We start from the raw sequence: 20,821 nt of genomic DNA, 5'->3' as shown, positions 1-20,821 counted from the left end.
ACAATTACAATAAAAGTACTGTTGGTGATAGCACCAAAAGGAATAATGCATTTTAAATAATAGTTTGTTGATATATATATAATATATGCTACTAAAATATAATATCTATACAATTAAATTCCAACATAAAAATAAACAAGCATAATATGCAGATTACTTCAGATAAACATACAATGTCTTTTCTAACAATTAAAAGTATTTAGCAATATGGGAAAGATTTGAAATTGTTTTCTTTGAAAGAGATGAGAAAGGAAAAAAAATAAGATTATATGTAATAAAGTTTTGTTATAGTATTCAAATTTCTTACCTTCTATTTTCACGGCTGTTACTGAAAAGTTTTATCATGTCAGATAAAAATAAACGACGAACTTCCATCAGTTCTGCACTTGGTGTAGAGTTTTTTAACAAAGTTGCCACCACCTTAAGAATCACTGTGAAGAACAAAAAGAAGTTTTAGTATAGATTTATAACTACATCATATCTTCCAGTCAAAAAGTATTTACTGATTTTCAAGTACAGCTTAGCACTATTGTAGGTGAGTATAAGTGTCATGAACTAGGTAAACTCCATAAAGATTTAGGTGATTGGAAAAAGTTTTGATTCAATCTCACATGTTTCTACTGCATTACAATAAAGAATTGCTGTTTGCTCACTTGGATTCTGAATTTTCACTGTAGAATCTGGCTCTGGATGTGGTTTGTGTACAACTTGAGTACATACTTGCTCTGTCAATATCTGAAAAATGAAGAATTTGAATTTCACTTAGAAATAATTCAAAACACAATTGAAATTATATATTTATACACAATCAATGTGCAAAAGATGTCAATTCTGTCAAAAAAAAAAATCTCTTCTAAAGGGTCATCTAGTGAATTTCACATACTTCTAAACTCTGGAATTTTCAAATTTTGTTTATTATATATAAAGACAAAACCAGGACCAACATCTATAAAAGGAAAGATTAATCAGGAAGTCCAAGAATTTATTCTGTTTCAAATACCTTTTCAGAAGTCCAAGAATTCATTCTGTTTCAAATACCTTTTCAGTCTACATTCTTAATATACTTATGTTGTAAATCGTAAACATTTGACCCTTTCTGCCTTTATTAATTTAAAAAACTTAGAAAATAAGTAAATAAAAAAATAAGGTCTGAAGTCTGGGTCCCAACTCAAAACAAAACGTGGTAAGGGAAAAATCTTACAAAAAATGTGGCTCATCACCTCTTACTAATGATTTTTTAAAAAAACTTGTTTCAAAGAACAAAAAATGACAAAAGTTGACCAAATAAAGACAATTCTAAAACATTTACTAATTTTTCCACTAAAACACAATCTCTATAAGTGCAGGATTCTTTTGCATCTTTTTCACTCTTATATTCCTAGGAATTAGTACAATGCCTGACACACTGCCAGTACTCAATAAATATTTGTTAGTTAAAAATGTATAACTAAATTCTATACAAATAATGGATACATGACCATTTACTGTATTTTAGGTTTTAAGCTGTGTTTACCTCTATTCTTGCATATATTAAAAAAATCTAATTAGACTATACTTAATAAAGATAACTTATGTTAGTGACTTAATTTCCTGTTTTGCTTAATATCCTGAGTTCTGCATGAACGTTTTAAAATAATTCAACCTATATTAAGGTACAAAAACTGTGCAGGAACTAAAAAAGTTAGTTGAAAACCTAGTTCTACATAGCTGTATTGTAAAAGTTGGGCACGAAGAACGTAAATTAATCAAGAGACATGGATGGTTTGTTCTGATTAGCAAAAGGTCATAACACCCAGAAGTAGCATTTTTCTTACCTTCTGCTCAAACTTAAAAAAAGAGATGAGAAAGATAGTAAATTTACTTAGTTATATCAGGAATATATATCAAAAAGGTATTACTAAATTGATAAACAGAGGGCATATGTACCCCAGCCCTTCACTCCCACACTTTTGTTGAAACTAAACACTTTACTATTAAAACTAAACAGTGTGTCAGAATTTTCTCAACAGAGCACTCCAGACCTGCACTACTAATCAAACAAAGCTGACACATGGGATAAAACTCTCTTTGAAAACCATATATCACAGAACATTCAGTATATGGTATATACTAAGGATAGGGTTTCTAGGCAGGAATTCCCACCCGTTTCTCAGGAATTTCTTTTGCTGTCCCGGTCTCCACAATGAATTGTTTCCATAAAGTGATGGCCAATACTGCCAATCACCTGGTTCAAGAAGCCGATTTTCCCAATTTCCCCACCAACTTTTCTCGGAATCAGGAACCGAAAAGAGAAAAAAAAATCCCGAAAAAGAGCGGGAATTCCCGCCCGGAAACCCTAGCAATAAACAGGAAAAATGTCTAAGAGACACATCGTGAGTAGTATGTTTATTTCCCATTGTGGGTATTACCGGTTCAAGGAGCCAATTTTCCCAATTTCCCAACCAACTTTTCTCAGGATTCAGGAATGGGAAAGTGAAAAAAATTCCTGAGAACAGGTGGAAATTCCTGTCTGGAAACCCTCGCTTAGGAGTTTTCATACAGATCTGCCCCAAAAGCCCTGGTGTGAACCTGCAGCCCAGTGGACAAGATCCCGAGAATTCTGGTTACAAAGAGATTAAAAATAACTGCAGAAAAGCTTATAAAAGAGTAGGCCATACTCTTCCATTATAGAGAATACTCAAAACATTCTCACCCCCAAAAGAAAATCTTATTGAACAGAAAACGAAATTCATCTCAAAGAATCTCCAGTTTTATGTGGTCCTTTTTCAGCCCTATTTAATCATTTAACAAGGAGGGTATAATAGCATTGCCTGTCTAATAAAGCTGCTGAGAAGATCAGCGAAGGCTCCACATGTGAGAGTGCTTTGAAAACTATAACATAGTCCAAGAGTGTTTAATGATAAAAATGTATTGAAAAACTCAATTCAGCATTTACTTATGAAGAACACTCTGCTACACGTTTGGGATGGGAAACACAGTTCCTAAGTGGAACTATACGGTTAGAATCAAGTACTTAATTGACATTCTGGAAACAGGCATAAATCCATGTCCCTGTTACATAAAATAACATGGTAGACTGTCATTAAGAAACTATGTAAATTTTACAAGGCGGGGGGGAGGAAATAATAAGATGTTAAAAAGAGAGATGAATGTAGATACAGACATTTTAATGAAAGACTAGGACTCGGGATGGACCATGGGTTTCACGGGTGTTGGTTAGAGCTGTGCGGAGGCAGTTCACCCCTACTCCTACCGAACAAAACAGTGCGGAGGGTCAGAGCCCATGTGGACATAAAATCCACTGTGTGTTAAACACTCACAGCACATCTCAATTCACACCAGCCACATTTTAAGTGTTTAATAGCTACTACATGTGATTAGTAGCTATCATATTGGAGAGGGCTGGGAAATGAATTATAAGCACTGAGGAAACCCAATAATTTTACTATTTATAGACATAGATCTGAGCCCAGCATTATACATTTAAATTTTATTTTATAAGTGAAATTACCTCGCAATCCATGGGTCACAGAGATGGAAGATTTAAGCAAGAGTTATTGGAGCTTCTCTGACATATGCACTTCCCAGCCTCATCATGCAGAAATCATTTTGGGTTAGTAGCCTCAGCTTTTGTGACAGGAGTAGTACTAGTTCATTTCTTAAAATGGGAAACTATTAACCCTACTGTCCCATCAAACTGCCACTGAAGGTATGTGGCAGTCAGAGAATCTTTGTATCTTTACAGTTTGGACAAGCTATATTACTATTTTGACTTTTAGTTTCTTTATCTGTAAGAAGGATACTTAATATTTAACATATTGCCCCCTCTGAGATTGTATACTTTTGAGAAAGAGGTTTTATGATGAGGTACTAGAAAGTTTTAAATTTGATTATCATCTTGTAAAAAAAATTTGTGCCTAGGAAATGTTATACCTTTGTAGAAAAAGATAAAGTAGTAAAAAAATAAACATTAAAAAAAAATCAGTTCATTATTTCTATAATAAACTGAGCTCTTCAGATGACAAGATCCCATATCTAGCTGTCTCTGCAATAAGTGTTTAACTGAACTATAGAAATAGTATGTAAAGAGAACTAGTTAACCCGAACATATAAAGTGATATCAATATCACAATATTTAATAAAATGAATCATTAGTATTGTTGAGATCAAGTATAAACAGAAAAATCTAGTTTTGTCTTTAGAGCACATATTCTAAAACCTAACTAATAATTAATTCTTAAGTGTATTAGAGCTACAAAACATTAAGAAAATATGATTATGTGTAATTGAGATGGAGTGAAAAGTAAATATAAAGTGTATGAAATTTAAGATTCAACTTTCACAAATAGTACAATTCTCAAAAAATACAGAAGGTGCAAAAAAATGTACACACATTTAAGAAAGAAAAAAACTGTATTAATTGTAATACTCAATATATACCAATAACAAAAGATGAATACAAGTCATGATTGACTTCTGCAATTACGAGAGGTGCTCAAAGTGGTTACCATCAGCATCCAGGCACTTCTGATTACGGCGAACTACTGCTTAAAATATGTATACATTTTTTGACACCTCCAGTATTTATATAAAAAATAGATTTGAGTAATTGCAAAGAGGAGGCTATTAAAGCCAACTTACTTTTAGTATACAAATAAATTCACCTCAGAAATGGGATGAGAGGGATGTTTTCTTAATAATTAAAAAAAAATTTAGAATAACTAAGATAGATTTGTGCATCTATATAACTTATGTAATGTTTTATGACATCCTGCTAAAAGTCTAACTCATTTTGCCCTTTAATATTTATTGTTTATTCCATTACAGGCATTGTATCAGATTTAGAATTTTAAAGATTATAGTGACATAGTCTTTATCCTAACTGGACTTCCAAACATTTTTTGAAAACCACGTATTCTAAGATATCATTAACAACACCATAGATTTTTTACAGTTCTTTATTTTTTTCTGTGATTTTTTTTATACCTCCCTACAGTTTTAGTAATATTTATTCTGATACAGTGATTGAAGGTAATTTCCCCAAATTTAAAAAAAAAGAGAGAGATAAAACAAGCTTTCAAACTCTAGATTATCAACCAATTGATTCTTGCCAGGGGTACAGGCCCTGGTTGGGTTTTACAAGGTGAATCAAACCCATCTGCAGGTTTTGAGGCTGAGTTTTCTTTTTTTAAAATTTCACTTATTATATTAAGAGAAATCAGGTATAAACCTATCATGTTTTATTTTTTGGTAATAGATGCCGACCTCCAAAATGATACAACCTTTAAACTTTGGTGGTCCAGAATTAGTCACCCACCATCCTATCAATCTGATAATACAATTTGATTTCTTAGTCGTATTATTAGCTTATGTGAAGACCTTCCTACTTTTAGTGAGAACAACAGTACTAACCAATCATATCATAACCGTCTCTTTTGGGGCTTTTTGTACACCTACGTTAACTTTCCTTTTCAGAGTATCAATTACCTAAAAGTCCTTTGTTCCAATTAACCATGGCTATTATTGTACTTTAAAGCATATATTACTGCTAAACTGGTCAGTCAGAGGCCCTGTGAGGCAGTTACTTTACCATTTCAGAACCTCTGTATCACACACTATCCAGTATCAGAAGACTTAAACTTGTCCTGGCTTTATCTACCTAAGCCATGGAATCAGCAAACACCTGGCTTCTTTCAGTGTAGAATATCATTAGAGACTAAAGGCTGGATATTAAGAGTACATGTGGGTACAGCTGGTACAGGTAAAAATGCTGCTGCACTTGCTGTTGAGCCACTTCTCAGGAAGGCTAACAAAATTATGTGTATGTGTACACAGACACAGGACATTTTCTTATTTTATGGTTAGGAGTACACAGTGATTTTTCAAAGTCAACGTATTATATTGTTAGCTTTACTTCTTTTATAATATAAGGTTTCATGGACTACAAAGACCTTCTACTCTACTGACACTATACAGGCCCAAACAAGCAGAAGGTCAGAAATTTGTGTAATATATATATATAAACATTTGTGGGCATCAACCAAAGCAAGTAGTAGGTAAGAAAGCCAAGACAGAAATGCACATTAATCAATATTAGACACTAGCATTCAGAACCCTGATACTGTAGGAAGGTTTTGACTCAGAGGAAGACTTCAATGCTGTCAGCTAAAGGTAGAGTCTGACATTTTTTGCCTTACACACATATACTATAGAAACTGCCTATTGTCTGGCCATTTACTAGTGATAGGACATAAAGCAAATTATTTAATTATGGGTTTCAGTTTGTTTGTTTAAAAAAGCAGTAAAAAAACAAGTTTCATGGGGTTGTTGTAAGGATCCTAAGAAAATGTATGTAGAGTACTAGCCAAAGTCACTGTCACCGGAAGTACCCAAAAAAGATACTATTATTATTGTTAGGAAAATATAATATCAGAATCAAGATGCTCTGCATTGCATACATTTGTCTGTTAGTGCTAATTCAGTTCTGTAGGCCAAATACTGTAGCAATAAAAATAGAAAACTCTAATTATAAATGACAGCGCTCTGGAGAGTAGAGTTTACAAATCAGATAATGTGAGGAACGACTGACACAAAGTTGGAATATTAAGCTTAGAAACAAACAAAAAACAACAACAGAGTAGCCAAAAGAGTTTTCTTCATTTGTCTAAACGGTAGTCATTACTAAATTTACTGATGAGAAAATGGAACAAAAGATTAAAAGAAACAGCTAAAGTTAATGTTTCTGTAAATACAGTGTTATCGGACAGCCACCCCACTGAGTTCATATCTCTAAGGCTGCTTCCCAGCCACAACTGCAGAGCTGTTACATCACCGTATCTCCTGCTGTTACACACTGAATGTCAGTACCCCACCCCCAAATTCCCATGTCAGAACCTAACCCCCAGTAGATCGCATTAGGAGGCAGGGCCTTTGGGAGGTGAGAAGAGCTGCAGTGGCCTCCTGTGAAGGGGAGTAGTGCCTGTATAAGAGACACAGGAAAGTTCCCCTGTCCTCTGCCATGTAAGAACAGAGAAAAGGCAGTTTATGAACCGCTAAATGAGTGAGAACAAGACACCAGATTTGCCAGTGCCTTGATCTTGGACTTTACAATCTCCAAAACTGTGAGATACAGATTTCTGCTGTTTATCAGCCACCCAGTTTATGATATTCTGTTACAGCAGCCCAAATGGACGAAGATAACCACAAAACCTAGTTGGCCCTCCCCAACTAAGGTGAACATTTTGTAATAAAAATATTTGCAGTATATTGTTAAGTGAAAAAATCAAGACACAAAACTATTGGCTGAATGGTATTTCATAAGAGGGTGTGTGTGTGTGTATGTGCGCACACGCATGCACGCATTTCTGTGTACATGTGTATGAGTTAAGATTTCATATATACCTTTAACCTAAGTATTAATGAAGATACTCGGATAAATTTTACTATGGTGATTTTTTGTGTTTTCCAATTTCTATAATAAATGTATATTAATTCTGATATCAGATTAAAATGTAACTTTACAAAAACAACAGAAGGGAAACATATTTCTCTGTATTGCAGTAGAGAGAGAATTTTAATTCTGCAGCAAAATTTTTACAGAAAGGTCAGACAGTAAATATTTTAGGATTTGTGGGTCATATGACCTCTCTCACAACTATTCAACTCTGTCATTACAGTAAGAAGTCACCCATAGACTATACTTAAATGAATAAACATGGCTGTGGTCCAGTAAGACTTCATTTATGGACACTATATTTTGAATTTCATAAAACTTCACATGCCAAAAAATATTCTTTTCCCCTGATCCCACAATTTAAAAATGTAAAAACCATCCCCTTCTTCTGGGCCATGCAAAAACTAGACTTGAGCAATATCTGGCCTATGGCTTAGATGAAAAAAAAAAAAATGTAGTGTTGGAGGAGTTTGAATTTGTCCCATATTAATTTAAAATTGTAGTACAATTCCATTCAGAATCTCAGCATCTTCCCTCCTCAATGTCTTTCATTTTATTTTTGTAAAAAATCTGCAACGAAGAGATATTGTTTTCTATTTTCTGATCATTGTTTTTCTGAGTTAGAAATATTATTATGAGTGTTTAATCTAGTAATGCCCATGTATATTGTGTTATCATTACTTGTGTCATAGACACAATGTTTTACCATCGAAATCTATTCCAAAATATCCACGGCCCACTGTATTTTAAAACGGTAAGATCTGAAGTCCACTTTTCTTGTTTTAACATCACGAATATACGCTGGTATTATAAAATAAATGTTATGTTCAGCATTATATGCGTTACGTTATTGCATCACTCTGATCTGTAGAGCAGCAGTGCAAAGTGATGAGAGCATGACAAACACCCTCTGTTGCAACTACTCAAGTCTGTCACTGTAACACAAAAGCAACCACAGGCAATTTGTAAAGAAACAAGTGTGGTTGTGTTCCAACAAAACTATTTATGGACCTGAATTTGAATTTCATATAATTTTTACACATCATATATTATTTTTCTTTGGATTATTTTCAACCGTTTCAAAATATAAACACTCCTTAGTTCGTGGCCTTACACAGATGGGTGTTGGTAGTTTGCTAATCCTTGTGCTAGAGAAAAGAACTTAGTGCTACCAAGGATCTGTTCCAGGAAAGTAGAATTGAGGTTAACATAAGGGAACATTCCTAATATTTAAAAATAAAAACAGCTACTTTGGGAGGTAGCACATGCATTACAGAAAATCCTGAACCCCAGATGTATGGCCATCTGTTAGAAATTATGAAAAAGGGATTTCTGAATTGAAATGATGAGATCTAAAGTTTCTTCCAGATATCATTTTTACCACTAATTCTTAACTACAATTTACCCCAGAATCAATTCTAGGTTAATATTGGTAATTGCTACATACTAGAGACAAAGACAGAGAGAGAGAGAGACAGAGAGAACGAGAGCGAGAGAGAGAACTGATATGTAATACATAATAGGTGTGGTATATGCAAAAAATAAACTGTGTAAAGCCAATCAGCCAACCTATACTCAAAGAAAAGCCTTTGGACCAACATTAAACAAAAACAAATTAAAAAAAGTCAAATAAGACTATGTAGATATGTTTTAAAATACAATTTTAAATTTGTTTATTTTTTTTTATTTTACTGACTTTTTAGATTTTAGCAATTTAGATCACTGACCAACTACTGATCCCAATTCCATAGAGGGTTTACACTGCAAACATTTAAAATTATCATCACCCACTTTTAATTTTTTACCTCATAAAGTGTGTTGTACGTGGTGACAGTCACAGTGTTTGTATGCAACATCAGCCTTTCTCCAAGAAGAGTGAAAAGACTATGAGTATGCATAATTTCAACTTTTCTCCTGGAGAAAAAGAGTGGGGAAAAACAACACAAAATACTATGAAACACACTGGATTTTCTATTCTCATGACTCTGAGATAAGAAAGTACAATCTACAAGCAGATACAGAATCACGTAAGTGATTATTTTTACTAACTTTCATCTACAAAAGAAATGACAGTATATACATAGCACCGCTATCTTCCTAAGTTCCAAAAATACCATTTAAACACTTATCAAATAAAATATCTGTGCAAATTAGAATGTGAAATATACAAATTATAAAACATTATATAAATGTTGACAGTTATTATTTTCAAATTTCTAATAACTATTTAGTTTCTTAGGTTAAGATTACTGGTTTCTGAAGGCTGGCCATTTGGCTCAGTTGGTTCGAGCGCGGTACCCGTAACACCAATGCCACAGGTTCAAGTCCGACATGGACCAGCGAGTTCCGCCCTCCACAACTAGATTGAAACCAATGACTTGACTTGGAGCTGATGGGTCCTGGGAAAACACACTGTTCCCCAATATTCCCCAGCAAAATTTTTTTAAAAAATTATCAGTTTCCCCACAGAATTTTTAAACCCTTTCTTTCCAAATTTAAAGTCTATAACACATCTATACAACACTTTGTATCAATAACTTAAAACTGTGATTCAAAGTGAGGATTCTAGCTTGATGCTGGGATCACACAGCAAAATAATTTAACAGAAGTAAAGGGCAATCATTATTGCTTGTATTTGTAGTCTGCCATTGGATTTAAATCAAAAAAATAAATAAATAAACAACTTTCAATGTTGTTGCTGTTAGCTTATTTAACTGCCCCCCCCACACCAAATCTATAATTAAGATAGAAGGTCCTGTTAAGGACCTCCTAGAACACTTGGCTCTAGCGTAGGCAATTATTACATGCCTCTCACTTGTGTCACTCTTAAAAATCAAAATCTGGATCTTCTTGGTTCCAGTCCAAGGTATTTCATTTCTTACCTTGCTTTTTTACGATTCCTTGTTCAAACATGGCAACTATGGCGTAAACTGTGTAACTGCCAAACTCTTGTTCCTTTCTTCCAGAGTCCACAGTTATACTATGATATAATTCCAGCCTATATTACAGCTAGGTGTGGCCATTTGGCTAAGTTATAGCCAATGGAATGTGAGCAGGAAAATTGTGAACGAATTTTAGGCCTTGTCCATAGAAAAAGCACTCAGGCATATTTTCAATGCTCTTTCCTCAAGGCAGAAACACAGGGACCATATGATAGAGACACGGAGACACAAGATGAAAGTAGCAGTGTGGGTCTCTAGATCACAGCTTGGGATAAAACGGCCTGCTGAACAACATCTATTTGGATTTTATGTGAATAAGAAAAAAATCACTTGTTCTGATTAAGTGACTACAATTTCACCATTTATCTGTCAAAATAGCTTGTTGTTACCTTAATTTAAAGGCTGAAATAAAAAATGTGAACCATTTTTCCGGGTACCACTCACCTAGAAATCCTCTCTTCTAAACATCAGCCTCCAAGCTCCACATTACACAACAAAAGACACAAGACAGATGTTTCCCTCACCCAATCTTCCTCAGTCCAGAGAGGGAAACAGAAAAATTACCTAAACCCAAGAGAAGTTTGGGCGTTCGTCTTGTGGTTGTGTTCGTAAAACACTTAAATAAGATTGAAAAAGGTCAACTGGTCATTAAAAAGGAAAACAAAAAAATCAGAACTAATGGATATTACGCGGTTCTGTAGGGGAAGGCTTTAGGGACTTCCAAGTCAAGCCACACCCCCAAACAAAAGAGGCCTGAAACTTTCACTTGCTCTTAATAGGGAAAGAACAAATGCCAAAGCATATCCTTTGATGTATATCTCTCACATACACAGAGCTGGTAAAAATTGCCGAAATTTGGCTATCTGGAATTTAGAGTAATCTCTTAGCTGTGCCACTACAATTTCAGCTACTAAAGAAATTCCCTCCCTGCTGCTTATCTTCTACAGTGTATCAGTAAATGTTTATAGAACAGCTTAATTCTGGCCTTTTAGGGGGGCTTCAAGAATGCTATGCATGCACCAGAGAAAAGGTGGGTCAGCTTCCTCCTGCAGTTTGCTTTAAAACAATGTTTCCCCATAAAGTTTGCTGCACAGGAGTCAAGAGTAATTGAAAATGCCATCCTCTCTATCAGGCAGAGTGGCTGTGTGGGTCCTGTCCATCACACTTTTGGCTGCCCATGGACCTGCTAAGCAAAGACCCAGCTCTATGCATCAGGACAGGATGGCTCCCCTGGGCTAGCTATGTGAGTACCTATCTGCTTTACCTGTGTGATTTTACAGGATTTCTGTCCTCTTGGATTAAGAATATGGTCTGTTTTTCAAATAATAACCTTTATGCCCCTACAAATTATACTATTAGGTTACTAAACATTCTATTGAAAACATACTCTAATTTCCTTCTTCACAAAACAAACAAGACTTTTTCAGTGGCCAAAGAAATACTGCTTGTTACAAATTCAGCAAATATGTTAAAACAGGAAAAAGAAAACAAGAACCTCTAATTCTATAACTCAGATAATCATTTTAAATACCAGTTTATGTTCTTCCAGAGTAATTGCTATGCATAGAAATCCGACAAATAAATATAGGTGATATCAATACAATGAAAACAATTATGTATAAGGTAATCTGTAACATTATCTCCAATAAATCAACAATATATTGTGCCTTGAATTTTCATTTTCATTATATATATAATTGATAATAAGAATGTAAAATAATTTGTCCATTCACTACTGTTGGCAATTTTTGTTATTTATAATTTTTTTGCACCAAAAACTTTGTGCCTTTACGTAAATCTTTGGGTATATCCACGATTATTTCCTTAGGACAAATTCTTGTAACTGAAATGATTTGGTTAAAAGCTTTTATATTTAATTTTATTTTGTGAGACTTTACAGCTTGTGATCTCCAAAAATACATATATTTTAATCTTCCAAAAAGTTTAAAATAGAAATGCATTTTACCAGCAGCTTCAACAAGCTTATGTAATATATTATAAAAGTAGTCAATATGATTTACAAAAATAGATCATATTTTAATTTACAAGAAATGCTAATAAATGTTCACAAGTCTTTTGACCATTTACATTACTTCCAAGTACTGTCTGATGCCATCTCCGATCATTTTTTCTCTGTATGGCCACCTTTTTCCTACTGATTGTAAGAAACCTAATAATATTAGGGACATTATCCCATTATAAAAAATTGACAAATATTTTCCATGTTTTGAATTTCAAGGATTTCGGGGGGGTTTGGTTTTGTTTTTCATTTTCTCGAATAAAATCTATCAAGCTTTAACCTTGTCATTTCTTTACTTGGAACTAACGTTGGAAAGACTATCTCAATCTAATCATTTTATGTTCCATATTCTTTATCCTATACCAATTTTTACTTTAATTCATTTTCATAATTATTTCATTGGCTTTATTAAATGATACACAACATAGAAATGGAAGCAGTGCACGGAAATACAAAGTTTCTTTGCATATCTCTGATAATCAGTGATGTTAAAACATCTTTACGTGTACCTAAAGTATTTAGTATTAGTATTAGTATTTCTTTGAAAAAATACCTATTCAGATGCTCTACCTATATTTGAACTGGACTCTTTTGGTGCTGAGTTATGTGCATTCTTTATATATTTTTGATGTTCACCCATTACTGGATGTATGATTTACAAATATTTTATCCCATGCTATAGGTTTCCTTTTCAATTTGTTGACAGTTTCCTTTGCTGTGCAGAAAATTTTCAGTTTGGTGTAGTCTCACTTATTTATTTTTTTCCTTTTGTTGCCTTTGTTTTGGGAGTCAAATTCAAAAAAATTATTGCCAAGACCAAGGTCTAGGAGCTTACTCCCTATGTGTTCCTCTAGGAGTGTTATAGTTTCAGTTTTATGTTCATTCAACTCTGTAATCCATTTTAAATTGATTTTAATGTATGGTGTAATACAGAAGTCCAGATTTAATTTTGCATGTGGATGTCCAGTTTTTCCAACACCATTTACTGAAGAGACTATCCTTTCCCCATTGTATATTCTTGGCCCCTGTGTCATAAAATAATTGATCATATATACATGGGTTGCTTCTGGACTCTGTTCTGTTCCCTTAATCTATGTCTGTCTGTTTTTATACCAATACCACACTGATTACTATAGCTTTTTAATATCGTCTGAAACCAGGAAGTGTGAAGGTTTTAGCTTTGTTCTTTCTCAGAATGCTTTGGTTATTCAGGATCTTTTGTAATTGCATACAAAATGTTGGGATTGTTTGTTCTACTTCTTTGCTAAATTACATTGCAATTTTGATAGAAACTGCATTAAATCTGTGGATCACTTTAAGTAGTATGGGCATTTCAACAATATCAGTTCCGCTATCTATGAGAACAGAACATCTTTCCACTTATTTGTGACCTCTTCAATACTTATTCATCAATGTTTTGTAATTTTCAGTGTACAGATCATGCACCTCCTTGGTTAAATTTATTTTATTTTATTCTATGAAAACATTCATTCTTTCTCCATATCTCTCAACTTCCTTTCCTATTTGTCATCTTTTTCTCTTGGTGCTACATTCCAGGTAATTTAATCATTTCTATCTTCCAGTTCACCAATGCTTTCTTAAATTTTATTAAACTGTTTAATATGTTCATGAAGTTTTAAATTTTAATCATTACCTATGATTTTTAGCTGTGGGTTTGTCATATATGGACTTTATTATTTTGAGATATTTTTCCTCCATCCCCACAATTCTGAGAGTTTCTATCGTAAAAATATGTTGGATTTTGTTAAATTTTTTTTCTGCATCTATTGCCATGATCATATGATTTTTATACTTCATTTTGTTTATATATATCACATTGATTTTTGGATACTAAACCAACCATCCATCCTGGGAATAAAACCCACTTGACCGTGGTGTATAATCTTTTTAATGTATTGCTGAATTTGGATTGCTAATATTTTGATGATGATTTTTATGTGTACATTCACACAGGATATTGCCCTATAAATCCTTTTTTCTTTCTTTCTTTTTTTTGGCACTGTTTTTGTCTAGTTTTGGAATCAGGGTAATGCTGACCTTGTGAAATGAGTTAGGGAGCATTCCTTCCTCTTCAATTTTTTGAATAATTTTAGAAAGACAGATATTAATTCTTTGAATGTTTGGTAAAATTTGCTTTTATTTGTTGGGAATTTTTTGATTACTAATTCAGTTTTGTTAGTACTTACCAATCTGTTCAGATTTTGTTTCTCCCTGATTCAGCATTGGAAAATTGTATGTTTCTAGGAATTTATCCATTTCTTCCAAGTCATCCAATTTACTAGCATATAATTCTTCGTAGTATTTCCTTATGACCCTTTGTATTTATCCGATAACAGTTGTCACTTCTCTTTCATTTCTGATTTTATTTATTTGGACTCTCTCTATTTCCTGATGAGTCTGGATAAGAGATTATCAATTTTATCTTTTCAAGAACCAGGTCTTACCTTCATTGACCTTTTCCACTGTTTTTTGGGGTTTTTTTACTCTATTTTGTTTTTCAATGCTTTGAACTTTACTATTTCCTTCCTTCTACTCACTTTGCGCTTTGTTGTTTTCTAGTTTCATTAGTCATAAAGGTTAGATTATTTTTTTGAAATTTTTCTTGTTCCTTGTTTCTTGAGGTAGGCCAGTATTGCTATAAATTTCCCTGTTAGAACCACTTTGACTTCCCTCATAGATTTTGGTTCATTGTGTTTTCATTTTCACTTTTCTCATTGTATCTTTAATTTCTTCCTTGATATCACTGTTAACCATTCATTGTTTAGTAACTTGTTAATTAACCTCCTTAGCTTTGTATGTTTTACAGTTTTCTTCTTGTAATTTACTTCTAGTTTCACACCATTGTGATCAAAGAAGATCATTGATATGATTTGAATCTTTTTAAATGTATTGACTTATTTTGTCATGTGGTCTATCCTGGAAAAATGTTCCATGTATACTTGAGAAGAAAGTAGACTGAGCTGCTTTAGGGTTAAATATCCTAAAAATACCAATTAAGTCCAACAATTCCAATGTGTACTTTAAGGCCACTGTTTCCTTTCTGATTTTCTGACTGGATGATCTATCCACTGATGACAATGGGGTAACAAATTCTTGTAGTGTGACTGTATTACTGTTGCTCTCTCCCTTTATGTCAGTTACTATTTGCTGTATATATTTAGGAGCTCCTATGCTGGATGCATAAATGTTCACAAGAGTTACATGCTCTTGTAGGAATTATCCCTTTATCACTACAAAATGATCTTAGCCTCTTCTAAAAGTCCTTGTTTTAAGTCTATTTTGTCTAACATAAGGATTACGAGGCCAGATTTATTTTCATTTACATTTGGAGGAAGTATCTCTTTCCATCTCTTTACTTTCAGTCTGTGTTCAGCTTTTGATTTTAAGTGAGTCTCCTGTAGTCAGCATATACACAGGTTTTTTTAACCCATTCACCTACCCTATCTCTTTTGATTGGAGCGTTTAGTCCATTTACATTTAAAGTAATTATTGATAGGTATGTAGTTATTGCCATTTTATTAACTGTTTTCTGATGTTTTTGTAGTTCTCTGTGCCTTATTCTCTTGGTCTCTTCTCTTGTATGTTGATGACTTTCCTATAGTTTTATGTTTGTATTTATTTTTCTTTGTTTCTTGTATATCTCTCGTTAGTTTTTGGTTTGTGGTCACCATGTGCTTCATGTATACCAAGCTGTTTTTAGCACTGTGTTTCAAGTTGATGTTCGCTTAAATTCAAACACATTCTAAAATCACTACAATTTTTACTCACCCCTCCATATTTGTTTTTGTCATTTTTTACATCTTTTCTATGTGTATGTTTGTGAATAACCATTACATTTTGTAATTATACATGGTATCCCTACTTTTATCTTTTAACCTTTATACTTAATAGTTGGCTACTTCACTGCTTTTAATAAGTATTTCCTTTGTCAGTGAGAATTGCTTTTCCTTCTATATATTCTTATTCATATTTTGGACCTTTCCTACTTAATGAAGTCCATTTAACCTTTCTTGTAATACTGGTTTAGTGGTAAAGAACTTCTTTAGCTTTTTCTTTTCTGGGAAACTCTTTATCTCATCTTCAATTCTAAATGATAGCTCTGCTTGGTAAAATAATCTTGTTGTAGGTCCTTGATTTTCATCACTTTGAATATTTCCTGCCAATCCCTTCCAGCCTACAAAGTTCCTGTTGTGAAAATCAGCTGACAGTCTCATGGGAACTCTTTTGTAAGTAACTGCTTTCCTTTTGTTACTTTTAAGATTCTCTGCCTTTGACCTTTGTATTTTAACTATGATATGTCTTTGGGTTCATCTTATTTGGGCCTCTGAGCTTTCTGCACTTGTATGAGGTCTGAAAATTAAGTTCACGAACTCATCCTAGGAAAAGTGTTCCACACCTAATTACTGAATATCACTATGATCACCTTCGAAGTACTCCCCTTGGGAAGCTATGCACCGACGCCAGCACCTAGTCTACCCTTCAAAGCAATTTTGGAACTCTTTCTGGAATGATCATGAGAGCTGTCATTGTATTACCCTTGATGTCCTGAATGTTATCAAAATGTCTTCCTTTCAATACTTCCTTTGCGTTCGGGTAAAGAAAGAAGTCACTGGGGGCCAGATCAGGTGAGTAAGGAGGTGATCAGGTGAGTAACAAATACAGTTATTTGTTTACTGGCTAAAAACTCCCTCACAGATAGTGCTTTGTGAGCTGGTGCATTGTCGTGATGCAAGAGCCATGAATTGTTGGAGAAAACCTCAGGTCATCTTCATCTAACTTTTTCAAGCAGCCTTTTCAGCACTTCCAAATAATAAACTTGGTTTACTGTTTGCCCAGTTGGTACAAATTCATAATGAATGATCCCTCTGATATCACAAAAGTTTAGCAACATCGTTGCAACAAGTTTGTGAACTTAATTGTCTGACCACATATATCTATTTCCTTTTCCAGGTTAGGGAAGCTTTCAGTCATTATTTGTTCAAATATGTTCTCGATCCCTTGTTGTCTCTCTTATGGTATCCCATAATGTGAATACTAATATGCTTGATGTCCCAGAGATCTCTTAAACTATCCTAATTTTTTAAAATTCTTTTTCTTTTCACTTTTCTAATTGGGTGTTTTCCACCACCCTGTCTACCAGATTCTAGATTTGATCCTCTGCTTCATTTAATCTGCTGTTGTTTTCTTCTAACGTATTCTTTGTTACAGTTATTGTATTCTTCATTTCTGACTGGCTATTTTTTATGGTTTCTATTTCTTTGTGTAAGTTGTCACTGATTCCAACTATCTTTACAACCAGTGTTTTGAACTCTGCATTTGGTAGATTGGTTACCTCTATTTTGTTTAGATCTTTTTCTTGTGTTTTGTCCTGTTCTTGAATGTGGGATATGTTTCTTTGTCTCCTGATGTTGGCTGCCTCCCTGTGTGTGTTTCTATGTGAGGTAGACCTCTTACATCTCCCAGTCTTGGCCCAATAGCCTTATGTCGTAGGTATCCTGTAGGGCCCACTGGCACAGTCTCCCTCATCACCTAAGATGGGTGCTCCTGGGGTGTCACTTGGGAGGGTTTTGTGTGCCCTCCTATTGTAGTTGAGCCTGGATTACTGTTGACACGTCAGTGGGAAGGACAGACCCTCAGGCTGACTGGCTGTGAGGGCTAGCCATGACTACAGCGGACAAGCTGTTGTGCAGGGTCTGACCCTACAGAGCAAGTCACTTTAGCAAGGCTCTCATGCCAGCCACATGCATCCTTCACATGTGCCACTTGTGGAGCTGTTCAGTGGTCCTCCACTGTGGTCTGATGCCAGCCACTGGGTGTATTTGTTGTAAAGCCTCCGGGTGAGGCTCCAGTACAGGTCAAGTTCAGCCACCACTTGTGCCCAGATTGCTGCCACTTGGTGGGAGCTCCAAAGTAATCTGTGGTTAGCTGCCACTTGGGCTAGGCTTGGAGGTGCTTCTGAGAGGCTATGGTGTGAACCAAGGCTGGCTGCCACCCATGTGGAGCTAGGGCCCTTTGGTGAACACCATGATGTGAGCTGAGGCTAGCCACCACTTCTGCTGGGCTTGTTGCAGCTTAGTTGAAACTACACTCCAAGCCAAGACTTCCTGCCGCATATGCCAGGCTTGAGGCCACCATGCAATTTGAGACCAGTTTCTAACTATGCCAGGCTTGGAGCCACTTAGTAAGTAGTACAGGAAGGCAGTGCGGAGTCTCCTCAAAAAATTAAGAATGGAATTACCATATAACCCAGCAATCCCTCTCCTGGGTAGATACCAAAAATCAAAACAAACAAAAAAAATTGAAAATATTTATCCGTAAAGATATATGTGCTCCAATATTCACTGCAGCTTTGTTTACATTGGCCAAGACAAGGAAACAACCAATGTGTCCTAGATGATGAGATAAAAGATCTGGTATATATACACAATGGAATACTACTCTGCCGTAAGAAATGATGAAATAGTGCCATTTGTGACAATATGGATGTTATCTTGACATTATTATGCTAAACAAAGTAAGTCAGACAGAAAAAGTCGAGAACCATGACTTCACTGATAAGTGGGATATAAAATGGAAAGCAACAAAGGAAAAAGATAAACAATAAAGAAACAAAAACTCATAGACACAGACAATAGTTTAGTGGCTACCAGAGGGTAAGGGGGTGGCGTAGTAGAAGAGGGTAAATGGGGTGAAATATAGGGTAATGGAAGAACTGGATGGTGAATATACAATGTGATATAGATGATATATTATTGAATTGTACACTTGAAACCTATGTAGTTTTACCAACCATTGTCACCCCAATAAATTTTAATTTAGAAAAAAAGGTGCAGGGCAGGCAAAGGGCAGCTGCTGCTTTTTTGTGATTCCTGAACTTGTGATAGATCTTGGCAAATTACGCAGCATGAGCTGAGGTAGGCAGCTTGTGTGGACATGTCATTGGAAAAGGTTTGGGCAGGGCCCAGAAGTTGGATGGGGCAAGGTCTCAGAGACTTATCAGGACAAGTCGAACTGTATTAGCCAGGTTAATGGAGAGCTCAGATTTGGTGCCTGTCTGCACCTGCCAGCTGGGTGGGAGGAGAGTTCAACAAAGTAATAATGGCACCTGCCAGTGCTTCTGTCCCCAGAGACAGCTGCCCTGACCCTGTTCCTCCAGCCCTCTCCCTGAAGTTAATCAATTTAGCTCTTCCCCATGTGTCTCTGGCACTTTTGGGGCTGGACCTTAGAGTGAGAAAATTTGTGATTGACCTAGTTGGTGTGTGGGCCCCTCAAGAGGAGTATTTTGGTCTCATCTCCAGCAACTCTCTATCTCATTTGGATGCAATCCCCATAGGTTTTCACAGTCAGATGTTATGGGTACTCTCTTCCCAATATTGGTATTCTAGGTTGGGGAGCCCCATGTTGGGGTCGGATCCCTCACTCCTAAGGGGAGGCCTCTGAAAGATGATATTCCTCCTGATTTTTAACTTCCACATGTGAGTGTGGGACTAGACCATTTGTCCTCTTCTCCCCTCCTACCAGTCTCAAGGCATTTTTTTCTTTATGTCCTTAGTTATGGGAATTCTGTTCACCTAGTCCTCAGGTGGTTCTAAATGACTGTTGTTCTATAATTTAGTTGTAATTTTGATATGATAGTGGGAGGAAGTGAGCAAAGAGTTTACCTACTCCTCTATTTTGACCAGAAGTCCAATTTAGCTTCTGCATTTAGGTATTTTGAGCATCTATTTGAACCACCTGTTAGAATTGTTTTGAGAATAACTGAAATCAGGCCATCTCCCGGAAATAATAATTTGATTTTCTATTCAAGCATATATCCAAGTTAGATTTTTCAATTTTATATAACTTTATTTTAGAAACTGTTAGGATTTATTTTTTAAAAAAATAAAAAGATTTATAGGAAAGGTAAAAAGTATTACAAAAATTTCCTAGATAGAATTCATCCAGCTTCCCCATATGTTCACATCTTATCTAATCATGATACATATGTCAAAACTAAGAAATCAACATAGGTATAATATTATTAACTTAACTACAGACTATTCATATTTCACCAGTTTTCCATCATGTGCTTTTTCTGTTTAGGATCCAATCCAGGATATCACCTTTCATCTACTCCTATCTGCTTAGACTCCTTTGATCTGTAGCAGACTTCCCTTGTTTGGTTTTCATGCACTTTGACAAGTTTGAGGAGTATTCACCAAATGTTTTATAAAATATACCTCAATGTGGGAATGTATCACGCTTCCTATGTATTGGACAAGGGTTTTATTTATTTTTTTTTATGAAAATACCACAGAGGTGAACTGCCCTTCTCATCACATCATATCAGGGAGTACAAGGTATCAACATGACATGTGACCTCTGATGTTAGCCTTAATCATTAGT

General features: G+C 34.9%; 1 protein-coding gene across 4 annotated transcripts in view; it reads right to left on the bottom strand.

Annotated features, from left to right (window-relative positions):
* NBEA (neurobeachin) overlaps positions 1-20,821 on the bottom strand; it is a 656,028-nt gene that overhangs the window by 469,166 nt on the left and 166,041 nt on the right. For all 4 annotated transcript variants that reach the window (XM_081046841.1, XM_081046842.1, XM_081046843.1 and 1 more), the window contains exons 18-20: positions 9,259-9,367; positions 654-735; positions 308-431 (exon numbers count right to left, since the gene is read on the bottom strand). In XM_081046841.1, the coding sequence (XP_080902967.1) occupies positions 308-431; positions 654-735; positions 9,259-9,367 (315 nt within the window). The remainder of the gene's footprint in view (positions 1-307; positions 432-653; positions 736-9,258; positions 9,368-20,821) is intronic.

The sequence above is a fragment of the Rhinolophus hipposideros genome, assembly GCF_964194185.1.
Source record: "Rhinolophus hipposideros genome assembly, chromosome: 4".
NCBI classification, from domain to species: Eukaryota; Metazoa; Chordata; class Mammalia; order Chiroptera; family Rhinolophidae; genus Rhinolophus; species Rhinolophus hipposideros.
This window is presented reverse-complemented; position numbering and strand designations above follow the sequence as displayed.